This window comes from Petromyzon marinus, chromosome 42, assembly GCF_048934315.1.
Source record: "Petromyzon marinus isolate PM22_M1 ecotype Great Lakes invasive population chromosome 42, UKy_Petmar_22M1.pri1.0, whole genome shotgun sequence".
Lineage (NCBI taxonomy): Eukaryota > Metazoa > Chordata > Hyperoartia > Petromyzontiformes > Petromyzontidae > Petromyzon > Petromyzon marinus.
The window spans coordinates 11,962,492-11,980,514 of NC_133708.1; the positions used below are offsets into that span (position 1 = coordinate 11,962,492).

At 44.9% G+C, this 18,023-nt stretch overlaps 1 protein-coding gene across 1 annotated transcript in view; it reads left to right on the forward strand.

Moving 5' to 3' along the window:
* Positions 1-14,192, forward strand: part of LOC116951234 (dual specificity protein phosphatase 6-like) — a 32,913-nt gene extending 18,721 nt beyond the window's left edge. The window contains exon 4 of the mRNA XM_032969723.2: positions 7,982-14,192. Coding sequence (XP_032825614.2) covers positions 7,982-8,400 — 419 coding nt within the window. The 3' untranslated portion in view covers positions 8,401-14,192. The remainder of the gene's footprint in view (positions 1-7,981) is intronic.
* Positions 14,193-18,023: the final 3,831 nt, after the last annotated feature.

Sequence of the window (18,023 nt, forward strand, 5' to 3'; positions counted from 1 at the left end):
CCCCCCCCCTACACCCCCCTTTTGTCCCACCCGCCTTTGTCCCACCTTAGCATTTTGTATGATGGAGACAGGGTGAATGCCTCTGCTGTCTTGAGTGAGAATGGGATATAATGAGCATTAATTGCAAATTAAATTTAGAACGTCGAAGCATCTCCTTGTTCAAACAAGCGTTGGGACGGTGCTCTGGTCCGTTGGCGACGCCCGAGGCATTGGTGGGAATTCCGTGTGATGCCTGAAGCATTGGTGAAAATTCCACGGTCAGTTTCCATGTAAAGACCAACGTTGACTTTATACTGGAATACTGTTAACTCCCAACCAGTGATTTAAACTTAAAACCTTCCGATTGCGAGCGAATTGCCTTCAGTGTTGCCTGGCCAGATTAACTCTCTATTTGAGCTGAATTAAAATAATAGTTAAACATTTTGATTGATTAGAATAACACTCAGTACTTTGTTAATATTTCGTTTAATGCAGGCAAATGTACGGTTTCATAGCCACACGCCATGTAATTTTAATTGGTAATTAAATCATTTGCTCCATTCACTAAGTGGGGTCCATCATGAAAACAAACTGTGAAAACCAGTATGTTAATAGCATCCATTTTGACCGACCCCAAAAAAAAGTGGGCATGGAAGCACACTAAGACAAAATCCCCCCCCCCCCCCATCAGGCCATAATAGACTTGGGGCAAGTTCTGTTAGCGAGCACCTATGAAGGCTGGCACGGTACACGACAGGGTGGGTGGCCAACACCATGCCGGGCCGCCTTTGCCTAGTGGCGATGTTTACACATGGCACCATGTAGAAATTTGAGGCCGAGTCGACCGGCCCAGGTCCGGTTTCTGAAAATCGTCACCGGTGTTCGCCGTGAGCGGGAATCAAACTCGGGTCGCTGGCATTGTAGCCCAGTATGCTAACCGCTACACTACCGCTCCCCACATGGAAAAACACGTGCGTATACAATCTTGACGTGCACATATTGTGTGTGAGCTCTCACACCCACGTGCTGCAATTGCATTGAAAAAAATATATATTTTCAGAAATTTAGGTAAAAATTTTTTACCAACTTAATTAAAAAAAACATTACAGCGATGAGCATCAGTGTTGGTGAGCCGTGGGGTTTATTTTCTCGTAGCGTTTGAAAGTTGGCTTACGGGTATTGTTGTAGTGTTCGAGAATACACACCGGGCGTTCTCAGATGGACGACGAATGGACATTTTCCAGGCACTGCAAAATAATCATCCTGTCTTTATTAGTGACCAAAACGCTCGTACTCCAGTTGGATAACGAGCATTGCCATTGCAGGTGCTATGGGGGGGGGGGGGGGGTAGACAATCCACATTTATTTTTCAGGGCCAGGCCAGGCATGCTATATTAATTACAGCTGAATTGCTGAAGCATTGGCATTTTGCATGACTCTCAAAATCCATTGTGTTAAAATGTTATATGTATATATTCTGTCCTCATGTCGGTGTATAACCTGCAGTCGTTACACATACATAATACGTATGTTAATACAGCACGTGTTATTTTACTCGTACACCTTATTAATCGCATGTTCATAATATAATGATGGTTACTCTTTGTTTTTTTCGGTAATGATGGTTGGTACACAATTAAATTCGCTTGAATGGCCACAATGTTCAATCTTAAAAATGCCTCAAGCAGTGGCGTGGCTTTCTAGCTTATTGTTTTTGTTCAGGGCTTTAACAATTCACTCCTATACAAATTGGTGAATTATCATGATTCGGGCCACATCTTGTGAAATGAATGAATCAATTCCTTTTTTCTCTCGTGGTGCATGTATAATCAATAATGCAGTAGTATGACTTAATATCTATATTGGTGGAAATGTGTAGAATCTGTCATGGTATTAATTTTTAGTCTCATAATGGATGCATATAAACTATTTAATATTCATCAGTAGAACCTATAAATGTATGAATTAATAGAACATATAGTGGTTTAATTTGCAGAAGCAGATATGAATCGGGCAGAGCAGTGGTATAGCGCACTGCTGTATGAAGCTAGCAACCTGAGTTACATACCTGGCCAGAGCTAATGTTTCGTTGGCAAATTATATGTGAACCCCCCCCCACTGCACCGACCCACACTGGCCAGAGTTCAAAAAGCATTGTCAAACGACTCATTTGAGCAATGTGGTATGGGGGGAGGCTTTTGACCGGCATTGGATTGATGAAGTGTTAAAAACTATGTTAATCAAGTCGGATCGATTCTTGAGCATATGTATCATGAGAATCGTCACATTGCCGTTGTCTAGGGTATTGTTTTCTCCTGGCCCTGTGCTCCGCCTCTGCATTGTTCCCCGTCACTTGCAGCGCTTTGTAATCTGGCACACGAATGCAACCCTTTTCATCCTTATCTCCCGTGAAGGTTAATTAACCGCATCTCAGAATAGTGCGCAACAATTAGAATATGAAAGCTTAATTTAATAGGGGAAGGGAACAGCGGAGATGGAGAGAGAGCAGACCGCCGGTGGAGATAGCGAGTGTCATGCGATGAGTCACCGCGAGCCCCCCGTTGCAGGGAGCAGCTCCAGCACTCTCTGCGTAGGTTTGCCGAGCCTTAAAATAGCATCGGGGAGACTCATCCATGTGAAAAAAATAAAGAAATCCTCAGCGTGGGTTTAAAATAGATCCGATCGTTCTCCTCCATCCGAGAACAAATCGAAATCAGCAAATAGGTTTCTAAAAATAGAATCTCTCCTCCTCACTCTTGTTTTTTTTTTGGGTTTCCCAAATTGTGCTCCGTGCGCATCGATTTGCCGTGGTCGAGCCCCGGGCGGGCAAATTGCGTTTCTTTTTTTAGCTCTGTAACCCGGTGAACTGGCGAAACAATTGGCTTGAATTTAATGGGCACGAGGATGCACAGTATAAAATTGCGACGAAAATTGAACTCTCTCTTGAGAGAGAGAAAGGGGGCCGCTATAACACCGCCGCTGTGTACGTGCATGCAAAGAAGAAAGCCACTTGACAAGACGCTCTCGTTTAGCGGCGTTTGAAGCGAGCGCGTGCATGCGCTTTTGCGGTGGAGGTGGCTTAGCTCTATGAGCTGAATTATTTTTCCACTTGGATTTTTCCTCTGCCTTTTTTTTTGCTTGGCACTGTAAACATAAAAAGCTACGTATTTTTAATCCAGGTAAAAGCCGCCGCATTTTATTATTATTTTTGATCGCTAGATTTACAAAATTGCTTTATAAATTAGCCGATTGTGTACGTGGAAGTATGTGCCTTTTGCAGTGTGTATTTCATCGGGCGTGTTACATTCATGCGTGTAATTGGACAATCGCTTCTGATTAAAGCCTCCCATTGCGATAAACGCCACAGCCAGCAGGCTTATCAATAGACAGCGAAATGTCAATGTGGCTCTTAACGCTGAACAGAACCCAAGGTAGTTCATAAAATGGGCTCAAAATCCCAATTTTAGGACATTCCTAAAATAATATCTCTTAACTTAGGCTTGATTGGGTACATACATGGCATTATTTTATGTCGGTAATCATGGCTGTCATCTTCAATATCGTAACTAAAATCATCATTATCGTCGCCTTCCAGACGGCGATTGTTGGTCCCAAAAATTACAAGTAACAATTGCGTTCAGGAAGGAACAGTATTAACAGGATGTATTGTGTTCACGCAAATTGGCAGTCTGTTTGATAATAATCGCCACGGCAGTGCATTAACGTTAAGTAACTGAAGTTGGTTTCATGCCGTTTGTCAGTCCCTCACCACGAGACCCACGTTGGCTGTGTACGGCCTCGTACGTCATATCCTGAACGTAGGTTGTTATTGAGTGGTGGCTATTGAAAATGGACATGGGCTCGTATGGTTTTATTTCTAATTTCAACATGGCATAGAAGCACGAACAGCCGTGCGTTTATTATATGATATGATTATGGACAAATTGCGGGGCTTGTAAATAGGTCTAACGATAATTCTGGGTGGGTTTAACTAAAGCTCTTTTCCAAGCAATGTTTTCCGGACCTGCATATATAACATGCAATAAACGCATGTATGTTATGTACGAGTGAGTATAATGTGCAGTATGGGGAATGGTGGCGCAGTGGTTAGTGCGCTGCAATACGAACATGGTGACCCGAGTTTGATTCCCGCTCACAGCCAAAACCAGTGACGATTATCTGAACTGGTCATGGGCCTCCCCTAGGTCGACTCAGCCTCAAATGAGTACCTTGTGCGGTGTGTAAAAACATCGCCACTGGGGAGACAAAGGTGGTCAGGCGTGGTGTTGGCCACCCACCCACTTTTGTGCCATTCCGGCTTTTATAGGTGCTTCTCGCAAACAGCACTTGCCCCAACAGTCTGTTAAAGGCTATATGAGGGGTCTTTGTCTTAATGTGCAGTGGTGTAATGGTCAGCTGAGTTAGATTACCAACCACTGCTAACATAAATGGAAATGAATATATAACTAGGTCTTTGTCCTCCCTGATGAGTACCTGGTGCAGATACAAGTGGAGTGATTTCTGAAATCTTTTTGGGCCTCAGCTTGGTCAACTCGGCCTCAAACGAGCATCTGGTGTTGTGTTTGCACACTTTACCGGGTACTCGGCTATAAATGAGAATTTGGTGCGGTTGTGTACACTTCAGCACGGGGGAGAAAGGGGAAGGCCTGGCATGGTGCTGGTTATTCTACCCCCTCTCGTGTGCCATGCCAGTCTTTTATAGGTGCCCGCTAAAAGCACTTGCCCCAACAGTCTGTTAAAGGCTAAATGTGTGCGTGTTGAACTTCTTTTGCACCGTACATAGCCAAGCGTGCTAATCAGAGGTGCGGGGGAAAGACAATAGACTAAACACAAACAAATGCGAGTGTGTGTATGTGTGCTAGCAAGTAGAGTGAGGGAAAAAAGTATTTGATCCCCTGCTGATTTTGTACGTTTGCCCACTGACAAAGAAATGATCAGTCTATAATTTTAATTGTAGGTTGATTTGAACAGTGAGAGAGAATAACAACAACAAAATCCAGAAAAACGCATGTCAAAAATGTTATGAATTGATTTGCATTTTAATGAGGGAAATAAGTATTTGACCCCTCTGCAAAACATGACTTAGTACTTGGTGACGCCATCTCAATCACAAAGATTTCGGGCTCCCAGGTGTCTTTTATACAGGTAACGAGCTGAGATAAGGATCACACTCTTAAAGGGAGTGCTCCTAATCTCAGCTTGTTACCTGTATAAAAGACACCTGTCCACAGAATCAATCAATCAGATTCCAAACTCTCCACCATGGCCAAGACCAAAGAGCTCTCCAAGGATGTCAGGGACAAGATTGTAGACCTACACAAGGCTGGAATGGGCTACAAGAGCATTGCCAAGCAGCTTGGTGAGAAGCTGACAACAGTTGGTGCGATTATTCGCAAATGGAAGAAACACAAAATAACTGTAAATCTCCCTCGGCCTGGGGCTCCATGCAAGATCTCACCTCGTGGAGTTGCAATGATCATGAGAACGGTGAGGAATCAGCCCAGAACTACACGGGAAGATCTTGTCAATGATCTCAAGGCAGCTGGGACCGTAGTCACCAAGAAAACAATTGGTAACACACTACGCCGTGAAGGACTGAAATCCTGCAGCGCCCGCAAGGTCCCCCTGCTCAAGAAAGCACATATACATGCCCGTCTGAATTTTAATCAATGAACATCTGAATGATTCAGAGGACAACTGGGTGAAAGTGTTGTGGTCAGATGAGACCAAAATGGAGCTCTTTGTCATCAACTCAACTCGCCGTGTTTGGAGGAGGAGGAATGCTGCCTATGACCCCAAGAACACCATCCCCACCGTCAAACATGGAGGTGGAAACATTATGCTTTGGGGGTGTTTTTCTGCTAAGGGGACATGATAACTTCACATCAAAGGGACGATGGACGGGGCCATGTACCGTCAAATCTTGGGTGAGAACCTCCTTACCTCTGCTAGGGCATTGAAAATGGGTCGTGGATTGGTATTCCAGCATGACAATGACCCAAAACACACGGCCAAGGCAACAAAGGAGTGGCTCAAGAAGAAGCACATTAAGGTCCTGGAGTGGCCGAGCCAGTCTCCAGAGCTTAATCCCATAGAAAATCTGTGGAGGGAGCTGAAGGTTCGAGTTGCCATACGTCAGCCTCGAAACCTTAATGACTTGGAGAAGATCTGCAAAGAGGAGTGGGACAAAATCCCTCCTGAGATGTGTGCAAACCTGGTGGCCAACTACAAGAAACGTCTGACCTCTGTGATTGCCAACAAGGGTTTTGCCACCAAGTACTAAGTCATGTTTTGCAGAGGGGTCAAATACTTATTTCCCTCATTAAAATGCAAATCAATTTTAAAAAATTTTGACATGCGTTTTTCTGGATTTTTTTGTTGTTATTCTGTCTCTCACTGTTCAAATAAACCTACCATTAAAATTATAGACTGATCATTTCTTTGTCAGTGGGCAAACGTACAAAATCAGCAGGGGATCAAATTATGTTTTCCCCTCACTGTACATGCATTTTCGTGCGTCCGCAAGCGCGCGGATGCGGCCGTGCACACAGGTCCACGTCCTTGCGTATGTGCTCGTGCACTGTACGCGGGCTCGCGCGTGTGCCTGCGCGTACGTGCTTGTAACTTGGCCTCATTCGGATGCCGGCCTTCCCCCTACTCTGGCTTTTCCGGCTTTTCAAAAGCATCGGGAAATCCTGGTAGTAAATCGAGCCCACAGCCTGACGCCAGGAATCTTTTTGCCACAACGTGGCTTCCCCTCTCTTGCCGGTCACACCCTCTCTCTCTCCCTCCCTCGAACTCTCCCCACCTCCGTCCCTCCTCCCTGCATGCTCTCTATTTTATCGTCTCTGCCATGTATGCTCAGGATCTGGCTCCAATCTGTCACCTCATCCTGCCTGGGCTCTCTTCTCTCCCTCTAGCTCACTCAATATATTTATAATTTCAACCCCTCTGGCTGTGCACACACGTTCCGGATAAATATGCGCCTTGTTATTGGAGAGAGGTCCCATAAAGGGTCTCCATTCATTTATATAACAAATGGATTTCAGTATCTTTTTTTGAGAGCGTCAGCAGACAGAGGTTTGATTTCCGGTCGCAATAATTAATTTCGGCAGCATTCTGCAAGTGTTCTTCTCCGTCTGTCTGTGACCGTTAAAAAAAAAAGATATTCTCAAATATTGAATGATCTGTTTGTATTTTCTCTAAACAACTTACCACTGTTTACACATCATAGAAAAACACACGTGGAAGGTTGTAACATGGAAATATAAACATAGATTGGTCAACATCCTCATTTCTGTACTAGCACCTACTGGCATCTCAGCTACTGGTACTTGATCCACCACCACCCCGTACCTCCAAATGATTGGCTACTTGCTATATGACTGCTTGAGGTGTTGTTATCTGACCTCGGGCTGCTTGATTGGTTTTGACGAACAAGCATTTACAGAAATGGGTTTCTCCATTTCGTGCCTACATCCCGCAGTGCAAGCCACTCCAGCTGTGAATTCTTTATCTCATTGTCCCTGCTGCATCAATGCTGAGCAAGTATACAAACTTATGGATGCATTTGCGGACTAATTTTCCAACATCTTTGAGTTGAAAATGCTAGCAACCACGACTCATCTTGCTTGTTTCACACAAACTGATCTCAATGCTCCATCTTACATGGTGGTCATTTTCTACATTGATTGCCCGAGGTCCGCAAACTCTGTTCAACATCGTCGTCGACACGATTTGCTCAAATAAGTTACCACAATGTAAAAACAAATGCCCCTCTTTTGCCAAAATATCGATATCCAAACGCGGCTTTCGAAAATAAAACGCCCGGCACGGCTTCGTGTTTGTTTTTCGACTGCGTTCGCCACTGACGTATTCTAACTCGACCGTCTTTCTCCCAAACCCCCACCTTGCCCATTGTCTCCTTGCTGCTGTTTTGCCCGCCCCTGGCGATCTCCGTGGTTGCGCGCGGACGGCACAGACGAGGCCCGGCAGAAGAAGTGCGGCGTCTTGGTCCACTGCCTCGCCGGCATCAGCCGCTCCGTCACGGTGACGGTCGCCTACCTCATGCAGACGCTCAACCTCTCGCTGAACGACGCCTACGACCTCGTGCGCAACAAGAAGGCCAACATCTCGCCCAACTTCAACTTCATGGGGCAGCTGCTGGACTTCGAGCACACGCTGGGGCTCAGCAGCAGCAGCGGCAGCAGCAGCGGCAACAGCAGCGGCAACAGCGTCGGCAGCAGGGGCAGCCCGCCCTGCGACAACCGCCCGGGCGCGACGAAGGGCGGCGGAGAGGGCGGGGCGGGAGATGGAGGCAGCGGCGGGGAGGCCGCTCTGTTCTTCACGACGCCCACGAACCACAACGTGTTCAAGCTCGACTCGCTTGGCTCCGCCTGAAGAAAGCTCGACCGCTGGCTGCCCGCGGCGGTTGTCTTTCTATCTGCCTCCTCCTGCCGCGTCCTTTGCCGTGGTCTCGCGGCTGCCGACGGGGGTACCCGAGGCGGTTCGAGAGCGTGGTGGTGGTGGTGGTGGTGGGGGGGGGGGTGCGTTCATCGCTTGGCCCAACGGCGATGAAGCCGCTTTGGTCACGTGAGGTTCGGTGTGGAAAATGGAAGTAGGAAGTTGTGATGGCGAATGTAAAGAAAAATACAATTACGAAGGCAATGGGATGAAAATGGTAAATGAATTAGAAAGTGCGTTTTTTTTAACGGCGATTGGTTAGCTCCTCGTAGATGGCTTGGTGTGGCTTCCTGTCGTGGGAGAATCCTGGACGTAGGAGATTGGTACTGTTACCAGTCTTCAACAGGTCATGGGGTAACCATGAAGTCATTTGTGTGGGCTCTACCATTTCTGGAGGCCTCGTAATTTTTTTTTACCTGTGACGAAAGAAGCAACATTTTGCTTAAAATGTCTCTGTAACGTGCTATCACGTTTTGCTACTTTTTCTTGACCGCTAACGAAATTCAAGACACGTGTAAATAAAAGAGACCAGATATACGTGTAAAAAAATGTACTTTTAACACAAAACGTATATGTGAAACACATTACTTTTTTGAGCTGCGTTTGGTTGGAAGAGTTAAGTTGCCATGAGAGGAACGTAGAGGACATTTGAAGACTTTGGGTCCTTGCGTCTTCACATGGCACCACCCGATTAGCACGGTTGGCTACGTACGGTGCGAAAGAAATTAAACATATGTACGTACGTGGTGACAACGAAGCATTTTTCAGTTCATCGTATTCCTGTTTGCGCTTCCTTCGTGTGCAAGATGCCACCCACCGACTCCCACCTCTGTGGTCGCCTAGTTCACAATGCGCTGTGCGGCTGATCAAAATAAATATTATGTGAACTAGCATTTACAATTGCTGCAGAGAACGCAAGGGGATGTTTTCTATTCGTTTTTAATGTTGTGGCCCAAATTTTGAAGATGATTAATTGAACACTATTGAGCATTATAAATCGGTTCATGTTTATTTGACAATGTTCTGAATGTTAATTTTTTTTAAATGTTTAAAATAGTGTTTTACAAGTGGAGCATTATTAATGGGGCAGGTGTTTTGCAACTGCTTGATTAAAAAAATATATACATACAACGTAGTGCAGATGTAAGCCTTCGCTGTAATTTTGTATTTGCTTAAACACACAAGTTGCCATATGCTTTGAAATTGAATTTGAAATCAAACATGTTTTTGCCAAGCTGGCTAATCGTAAATGTCGAAGCTTCAAAGGTAAAGTGTGTTGTGGTATAGTGATTATTCATCACATTTTAAAGAAAAATTAACCAGCCTCCAGGTTTTAATTGCATTTTGTTGATCATTTGTCAAAACACTGTACATAACCATTGACGCCTTGATATTAATTGTACGCATGATTGTAGCTAGAACTTCAAAATATCCCTTCAGCCTATTGCATTTCTTCGTATTTATTTTTCTTTCAGGAAAAGTTCAAAGCAAACATTTATTTTTAAACGTGGTTGATCATGCAGGCCGTTGAATATAAATGTTTTCAAAAATTAGTAACGATTCCTTTTTAACGCACTGCGTTGTGTTTATAATTGTTTTAAATAAGTGGCCCAATTAACGTCTCAAATATGCGACGAAGTTTTACTCCCTGCTGTCTGCCGATACGGATTAAAGATCTTTAGTACCGTATCTGCAGATTAAAAAAAATAATAATGTTGCTTCCCAAAACTTACGCGTAAAAAATATATTCGTGGGCCTTGTAAACCATGCTCATTTGAACGATTAAAACTAAAGATTTGTTAATCGTCTAGTTTTTTTAATTACCGTTAATTAACCTACAGATTATTGCAATGGGTAAAAAAAAACAAGTGAAATGTAGAAAAAAAATACTTCCTATTAACTTTTCAGCCAAAAAGAATTTGCCAACTTTTGTTGTTGTTGTTGCTCTCTATGCCGCGATTATCTTGACATCGTAATGGCAGTGCGTAGCCGAGATTTATGAAAGAGAAAAAATATCAGCAACTTCGTGCTCTGCTAGCCATTGAAGTTATAATCCGCGTGTCAGACAACTGACGTACGTAGCCACTGCGAGGTTATCTCTTGCCGCGAACGCAGCCTCGGAGTGCGTGGGTTTATTTTATTTTGGGCAGTGGTGGCTGCTGCTGTCTTGGCCCTTGTGACTGGCTGTCCAACTTGGCACATTCCAATTAAAAAGTGTTGATATACTGGCAAGACAATCGTACAGAAAAAAAAAAACCATTTTGTATTTTCTTTCCATAATCTTCCGCAGGCGGAGGTGATAATGTATATTTTTTTCTTCTCGACTTTTTTTGAATGCGCGGTGTAGGGATAATTGATGCTTTTTAAGGAAACTGAAAGGCCATGTTTGTATATATTTATACATTATATATAAAATGGTATTTCGGTGAACACGAAGGTACTCGTAATAAATATGATTGTTTGCTCTTAAGAGAATAAAAGGACCCGGCTGTGTAGTTTGCATGTGCCCCCTCCGCAGGTTCACCCTGCCGCTCCGCGCTAAACGGACCGACGTACATTTTTATGAAATAGCCGCAAGTCGAAATAACGGCTTGGCTCCACGTATCCGTACGGCGAGAAATAAACAACCCTGGGCGAGAGACGGGAAGCGGGACTCTCCGATTTGGCTGCCCAGCCGGTGTAAATAGGTGCCTGCACGTGCGCGCGCCCACCTGCCCGTGACCTCCTCTCCAACCCGTTCAGTCTCGTCCGGAACAGGGCCTGCTCGAGCTGATGTGACAGAGGCAGCGCAGTTATTACCTTCATCTGGGTCCCAGCGAGGCAGGTGGGCTTGTGCCACCACCCCCGCAAACGGTTCCTCTTGTTCGTCGCACGCCGGACTCAATCGGCAACGTCCCGTCGAGGCCGAGGGGACACGTGCTGTGTGCCTGCTTCTTCGGTTGCCAACAGCACGGTGCCCAGATCGCGCGCTGCTCTCGTCTCCATTGTGACAATACCGGCACCGCAGTTTACTCTGGAGAAAAAGAAAAAAAAAACACCTCCAAGTGGCTTATTTGGTCGTAGTTTAGTTGTTCTTGAATTTCACTTTCCTTCCTGTCGTTTTCCCTCTTGGTACAGCCCAGTGCATCCTGTTAATGTGATACCAGAGTCGAGGTTTGGCATTGGGTTGGTCACTTGCCTGGGTTCAGTTACTGTTTTCAAGGATGTGAAAGTGCTATTTGGTGACCTTGATACGTACAACTTTCTTGCCTTTTTCCAAAGTGAAGCGATTTTCTATAAGTGTGTAATTTTAAAGACAATTGGCTTTAAAACATGACTTGCCTTTATCACTCAACCAATCACTTAAATTGCAGATTTTAAGCAGTAACCTTTAGGCTCAACAATGGCGTAACAACCTCGCAATGTCGCAACTAAATATAAAGTTGATATTTGATGTTTAAAGCGCAGACGGCAGCACTTGGTGTAATGTGAGCTCTTAACGTGAAAGAGTGCAAGGTGGAAATGATAATTTTAAGAGAAGCTTGCTTGCCAGAGGATAAACATTCTCTCGGGTGGGATAAAAATGAAAACAGCTTTGAAAATTATTGCGTATTCGGGAATATTTCTTGTTCCTTCCAAATATATATTTTACGCACAACTGTTTTTGTTTTAAACGGAACGTTCAGGTGTTAAGACGTTGACCCGTTTAGTCCATTTCACGATGAGCATTAAGAGGATGAAGTACTTGGCCGAGGTGTGTGGTTTTTTAAAAATGGTTGGACTTTCAAAAGTGCGCGCTGCAAATTTATCGCATTTCACCACGGTGCATGGAGAGGATCGTGGTGACGTTTCAAACACAACTGCCTTTTTTTCTCCCAATCTTTCACCGATCTTAATCCTCGTCATTGTTGGCAGACGCCAAGTCTTGCGAGAATTAACGGCGTTTATTACGTGATTATTAGCATTGTGTCAGTGCTTCGACAGCTGTGCGTGCTGAAAAATTGTGTTTATGGCGGTTAAAACAAACGTGTTTGTGAGTGTGCCATTATAGACTTTGGTTTTTTAATGGTTTTACAAATTAAAACATGGCACCATTTGACCAACACTTTAAGTTTTACAGTGTCACGTTTATCCTACTAAAAATGTTGATTGGATTGTAATTGAAAAAAAAGTATACGAAGTGTAGCACTTACAAAAAAGGCGTATTTTCAAGCAAGTACTTGCATGCATGCTCATGATGTGATCGCAACACGAATTGTCGTGCGTGAACGATAACGTGACCGTAAAAGTCCATGCCCCCCCCCCCAAACCAAAACATTCGGTGATTGTTACATCACAACGCGCCACCATTTCTAGGTCGACGCGCAACTTCCAACGATAGCGATGGGGGGGGGGGGTAATAAAAAGTACGGACCACCTGGGCAGCATGACGCTCAGTCATGTTGTCTAAAAGTCCGACGCGGTTTTTTTGTTGTTGTTGCGCGCAGCTGGAGGCGGCTCCTAGATGCGATCGCAGTTTCTGTCCCCCGTTGCACAGTTGGCGCCCCATCCCTCCTGTTGACCACCACGCCTGCTGTGGCCAAATTGCGAAATCTTTCGGCGGTCAAAGGTGGCCTCGGTTCGTCGTCCCGCCGCCGAAACTCGGACGCGGACCGATAACGTCAGCGACGCGGAAACGTTACAGTGCATGCCGGTTGCTATATCTGATATGATGTAATGCTGGTGAGAGTTGAGTTCTTTTGGGGGGGGGGAGGTGAGGAGGCATGGCCGTTAGAAATCTGTGGAAGCCCTCACTTTTTGGGGAATGGTACTTTTGCTATTGCTCCCGAGTGCGTCGTTGTTGTCTTGGGCGAGTTTAATGGTTGTGGGTTGACGTTTTTGCTGTTACCCTACGTAATTCCATTTAAGACATGATGATTATTTTTTATTTAAGCTAAATAACCTGAGAACTTCCATATATTTCTAATCGTCCCGATCATAACGTGTGGCATAAAGAGATGCGTAGGCAAATGTTAAACCTTGAATATTAACTTAAGTGACGCCAGCCATTCGTACTTTGAAACAATCGGAAATCACAACACGGAGTTTAATGCCATCATTGTTTATATTTCAAATGTTAATTATCAAGTACCAAAACTTGTGCCACACTGAAGTAAAGTGTGGATGACAATGGATTTATAATTCCTTTTGATGGTAAAAGCTTCCTTTAAACACTTTTTTTTTCCGGGGCCGCAACATTTTTTTAAAGCGAGGCAATGTTGTTCATACGGTCTTGTGAAAGGTAGCACTCGCATATGAGAGTATTTTGTTTAAAAAAAAAATTCCATTCACGCAGTAAACTGCCAAACTTACGTATAAGTTTTGCGCAGGAAATTGGCAACACACACTTTCTGGCGCTGTACAAAGTTAATATTGCTCGTCAACAGAATGTCCCTAACGCAAGTGTTTTGAGTGCGTGCATTGCAGTAAATCCACACTGCTGCAAATGGCTCTTATTGGTAAATAGTATTGGTGCTTTCAAACACAACTTCTTCGTACAACTGAGCAGCCTGCTTCAGGTCAACATATACGTATATATATTTTTTTGTAAATCTCTTCTGGAAAACTTGGAGGCAGCGTAATCTCTGGAATCCGTTGCGAAAAAGTGTTGGAGTCCTTTTTCTGTATCACGATGCAGTGCTTTTTAAGCGCCATGGAATTTGTTATGATATTTTGTCCTGAAAATGAGAATAAAAATGCCTTCGATGCCATTACAGTTCCTTTTGCTGCCTTTTAATGAAATCGTGTTTGTGTCGGTTAATGCGTACACTGCCGCTGTTATAAGCACTCCTATACCGTTGACTGCCTGGGTGGTGCTGTGGTTAAGAACACCTGTGTATCACATCCATATAGGTTATGAGTTAAAATTTCTTCCAAGATTAAATCATCCCGTTATTCCATCGAGATTGCTCAAATCCATGCCATCTTGTGGAAAATGAGCAGGGGTTGTCCAATGCACGTACAATGACGTTTCCCCTTCATTTACTCCAAAGAACATTCCCGCCCTTCCACTTTGACTTGTCGACTTCCAGAATGCCGCAGGCGACTTCCTTGACGCTGCGTTGAGCCCGTTTGCTCGCATCATGACGCAGCACGCGCTGGAAGTAGCCGTGCGACTCGGGAGGCCCTGAGCTGGCACCGCTGAGACCCTGGGTGCAAATCCAGGCACCAACCCATGATTAACCTGGGGTCTCAGGTGTAGCAGGTTTATCGTTTTAACTCCGTCACCATTGGTGCCACGGTGGCGAGATGTTAATTACCTCGTCTGGTATACAGGAGTTTGTGGGTTCGAGTCCAACCCTGAGGCCTGGATATTTGGAGTTTGCATGTTTCACCACGGTTGTGTGGATTTATCTCCGGATCCTCTGTTTTTTTCCTCCACATTTGGAAACATGCATTTATAGTATTTGGCTGCTATAAATTGTCACATACCACTCTTGAGCTATGGTTTGTGGCCAGATCACTTCTGAAAAAGAGCTGTATAGCTCAGTGGTCCTTACCTGGTGAAATAAACATTGTTTAGTTTAAGGTTTGGTTGAACTTCACACGCAAAAAAATGCTTCGATTCAAAAACGTGGTAATTCACAAAATTATATTGGGTTGAGTCTCATTTGACAAACCGATGTCATTTTAGGGCGTATGGGGAGAAATGCCACCCATTACCGATTTCTCTTGTGGTAGTTTTGTTTTTGGTTTGATTTTCTATTTGCCTTCAATTTTGTTCTTCATTTGCTTAGCTTCTGTCACTTTTGGTGACGCAAGTGAGACTCATCCCGGTTTCGCGCGAGTGCTACACCCGGTTAAACAAATTTAAAAAAACGATGAAACTGGTGCGTGAAGTTTTAAAGAAGCCACTCGATGTATTTATCGGGGGAAGACCGGGTGGAATATCTCTGCGGCAGCCGTTCTTTGGCGCACGCGACTCGCCGAGATTTCCGAATGGATTCTTCAACCTCGTGACCGGACACCCAATAGCACAATTGCAATGAATTGGTCGGAGAAAGCCGAAGCATATTTTTTGTGCGCGTCGACCCTGTCCGTTCACGGTCATTCGGTGGCTGCGAAAGACAATTTTCTTCAAAAATAACTTTGGTACAAAACAAGGGGGAGAAGAAAACCGCTCCACTCTGACCCGCATCAAGTTCTCGTCCCCCCACGTGAGACAATCCTTCAACTCTATGCAGGCTTCTTGTCTCGTCTCGTATCATTACCGGAGGATGCACTTACGCTTCCGCCGAGTATTTGCTGCGTACGCAATGTTCCTGTGATATTAAAACAAAACAGAAACCCTCCATTAAATGCCCATCGCACGTTCTCCCTTGAGAATTTGACATTCTAGCCCAATGAGCTCTCTCACCTGCTTCTAAATATAAAAGATATTGATTGGAACGAACAAAAAAACCCTCATTGAATATTCAAGCAGGGCTGGAGTATCTCCCCCATCAAGGTGAACTTGTCTCCCAAGCTCAGTCACGCATCTTCTGTTGAAGCTTACAATCGCTGCTGAATTTTCGCATGTTGAATTAGTGCAAGACACAATCGTGGTTGAATTGCTTTACCCCCCCCCCCCCCCCCCATTATTTTTCCTGCGTATGGCAATATGTTCAGGAGCTGAACGCTAATGGCGAGGTCTGCTAGCCACGCGAGTGCTTCACGAGTTGAGAGTTCGCGTCGTTTTTTGCCCTTCCTCCGTTGAAAGAGCGCAGACTTACAGTGCTTTGCTGTACGGTCCATCACTTTGGCTGCATGGCCACAATCGCACCGCTGTGGCTCGTGTCTTTCATTGTCCGTTCATGAAGGAGACGTGCACATCGACCTGGTGATGTTGACTGACTTGAGTGACTGATTTAAATTACAATAATGTTCTGGAAGGGCTAGACATCTCAAATTTGGCACGTTCCCCTTCAGCGTAGCGTTCCGTTTTTGCCGTCACTTATGGGCAAAGGTCACCCGTAGTAAAAGGGGCCTTGCAATCCTCAGATTCTCGCCGAGTGGAATAACACGAACAGATTGACTTGCCGAATATAGTCGAGTCGATGTTTATAACTAGAACAATGCACGCAAAAACAACAACAACAACACTTTGTTATCAACGAGGTTGATAACCTTTTACGCATAGAGCTGAAATGTCTGAGCTTGCTTTGAGTCTCGTCCTCATCAAAGGGTAAAAAAGTGATTTTCTCACCCAAATTAGCATGAGGCGGTGCTTATCCTCCGTTGGCAGCCGTGAGCCAGTGGTGGAGATTCCACATTCCCATGACAGGGTCGAGTTTATACATAGAACAACCCTACTTACAATATATACCCAGTATATATTTAGTATATATATACACCAACCATATCATCAGTGAACCATGCAATTTGCACGCCACGGAGTGTTGCACTCAAGCCATTAGATAACACGTCAAGCCAACTTACAGGTTACTATTAGACAATACATCCTCTTCCAGAGCTGGTAAACGCCACGAGCGCATTACAGAAAGAAAAAAACCGTTGCCCATCACAGGCATGCACACGTGTTTGTAGGTAAGGGTGAAGGTAGATGGTGCCAACCATTGTTGCATTGGTAACACCTTGCAAATGAGCAATTTGATAATCACCACTGACTCTAAAGAGCGTGTGTGTGTGTGTCTGTGTTTGGGCGTGGTGCTGCCCATCCACCCTCTAGTGTGCCGTACAGGCCTTCATAGGTGCTCGCTAACAGCACTTGCCCCAACAGCATGTTGAAGGCTATACGAGGTATATTTGTCTTTGTGTATCTACCTGCTGTCCGGGCGTGTTGCTATCAACGCCACCCCCTCGTGTACCGTGCCAGCCTTCTTAGGTGCGCGCTAACAGCACTATTGCTTGATCCTAGAGAGACGGAGAGTTAAGACAACTCCCAGCTGGGATTTGAAACCAATTCCTCGGTAGCGCGGTCCAATACGAAGTCAAATTAATTAGCTGCCTTCCTCAACATACATACCGACAAACGTCTGAAACAATTGCACAAACAATGATTATAATTCCCTCTCTAAATACTCCTGAATTAACCAACAGCCCTTGGTAGATCCACTGCTGCGTCAAGGCATCCTCATGCGGGTCAGTGTGTGGGTTGGTGAAGAGAGGGCCCCGTACTAATTAGAATGCATGTCAAACCATTATAATGCCATTTTATTTGTTTTACTTATTTGGATAAATTGCAGCTTTGAGAAATCACGATATCTGGCTGTCATGCGATGAACATTACTCTCAGTGGATAGGCGAGTGAGAGCGCTGTTCCCCCTAATGTGTGGATGAGAGGGCGCGCGAAGGCCATTCTGAGCGGTTAGCTCTGTGAAGCCCACTTCCGCAGGCCATTCTCTCCTCGCACGGAGAGTTGCGCCGCTCCGCCGAGACATCCGAATGCCGTAATGGGCCTTCGTCTCGCGAGGTGACGGCGCCGAAAAGCACAATTGGGGGATGCAATGGGGGGGGGAGGGGGGAAAAAAGAGACCCAATTTTTTTGTTGAACAAGGGAAAAAAAACCCCAACAATAGTGGGACGATCGTCAACAGTGGAGG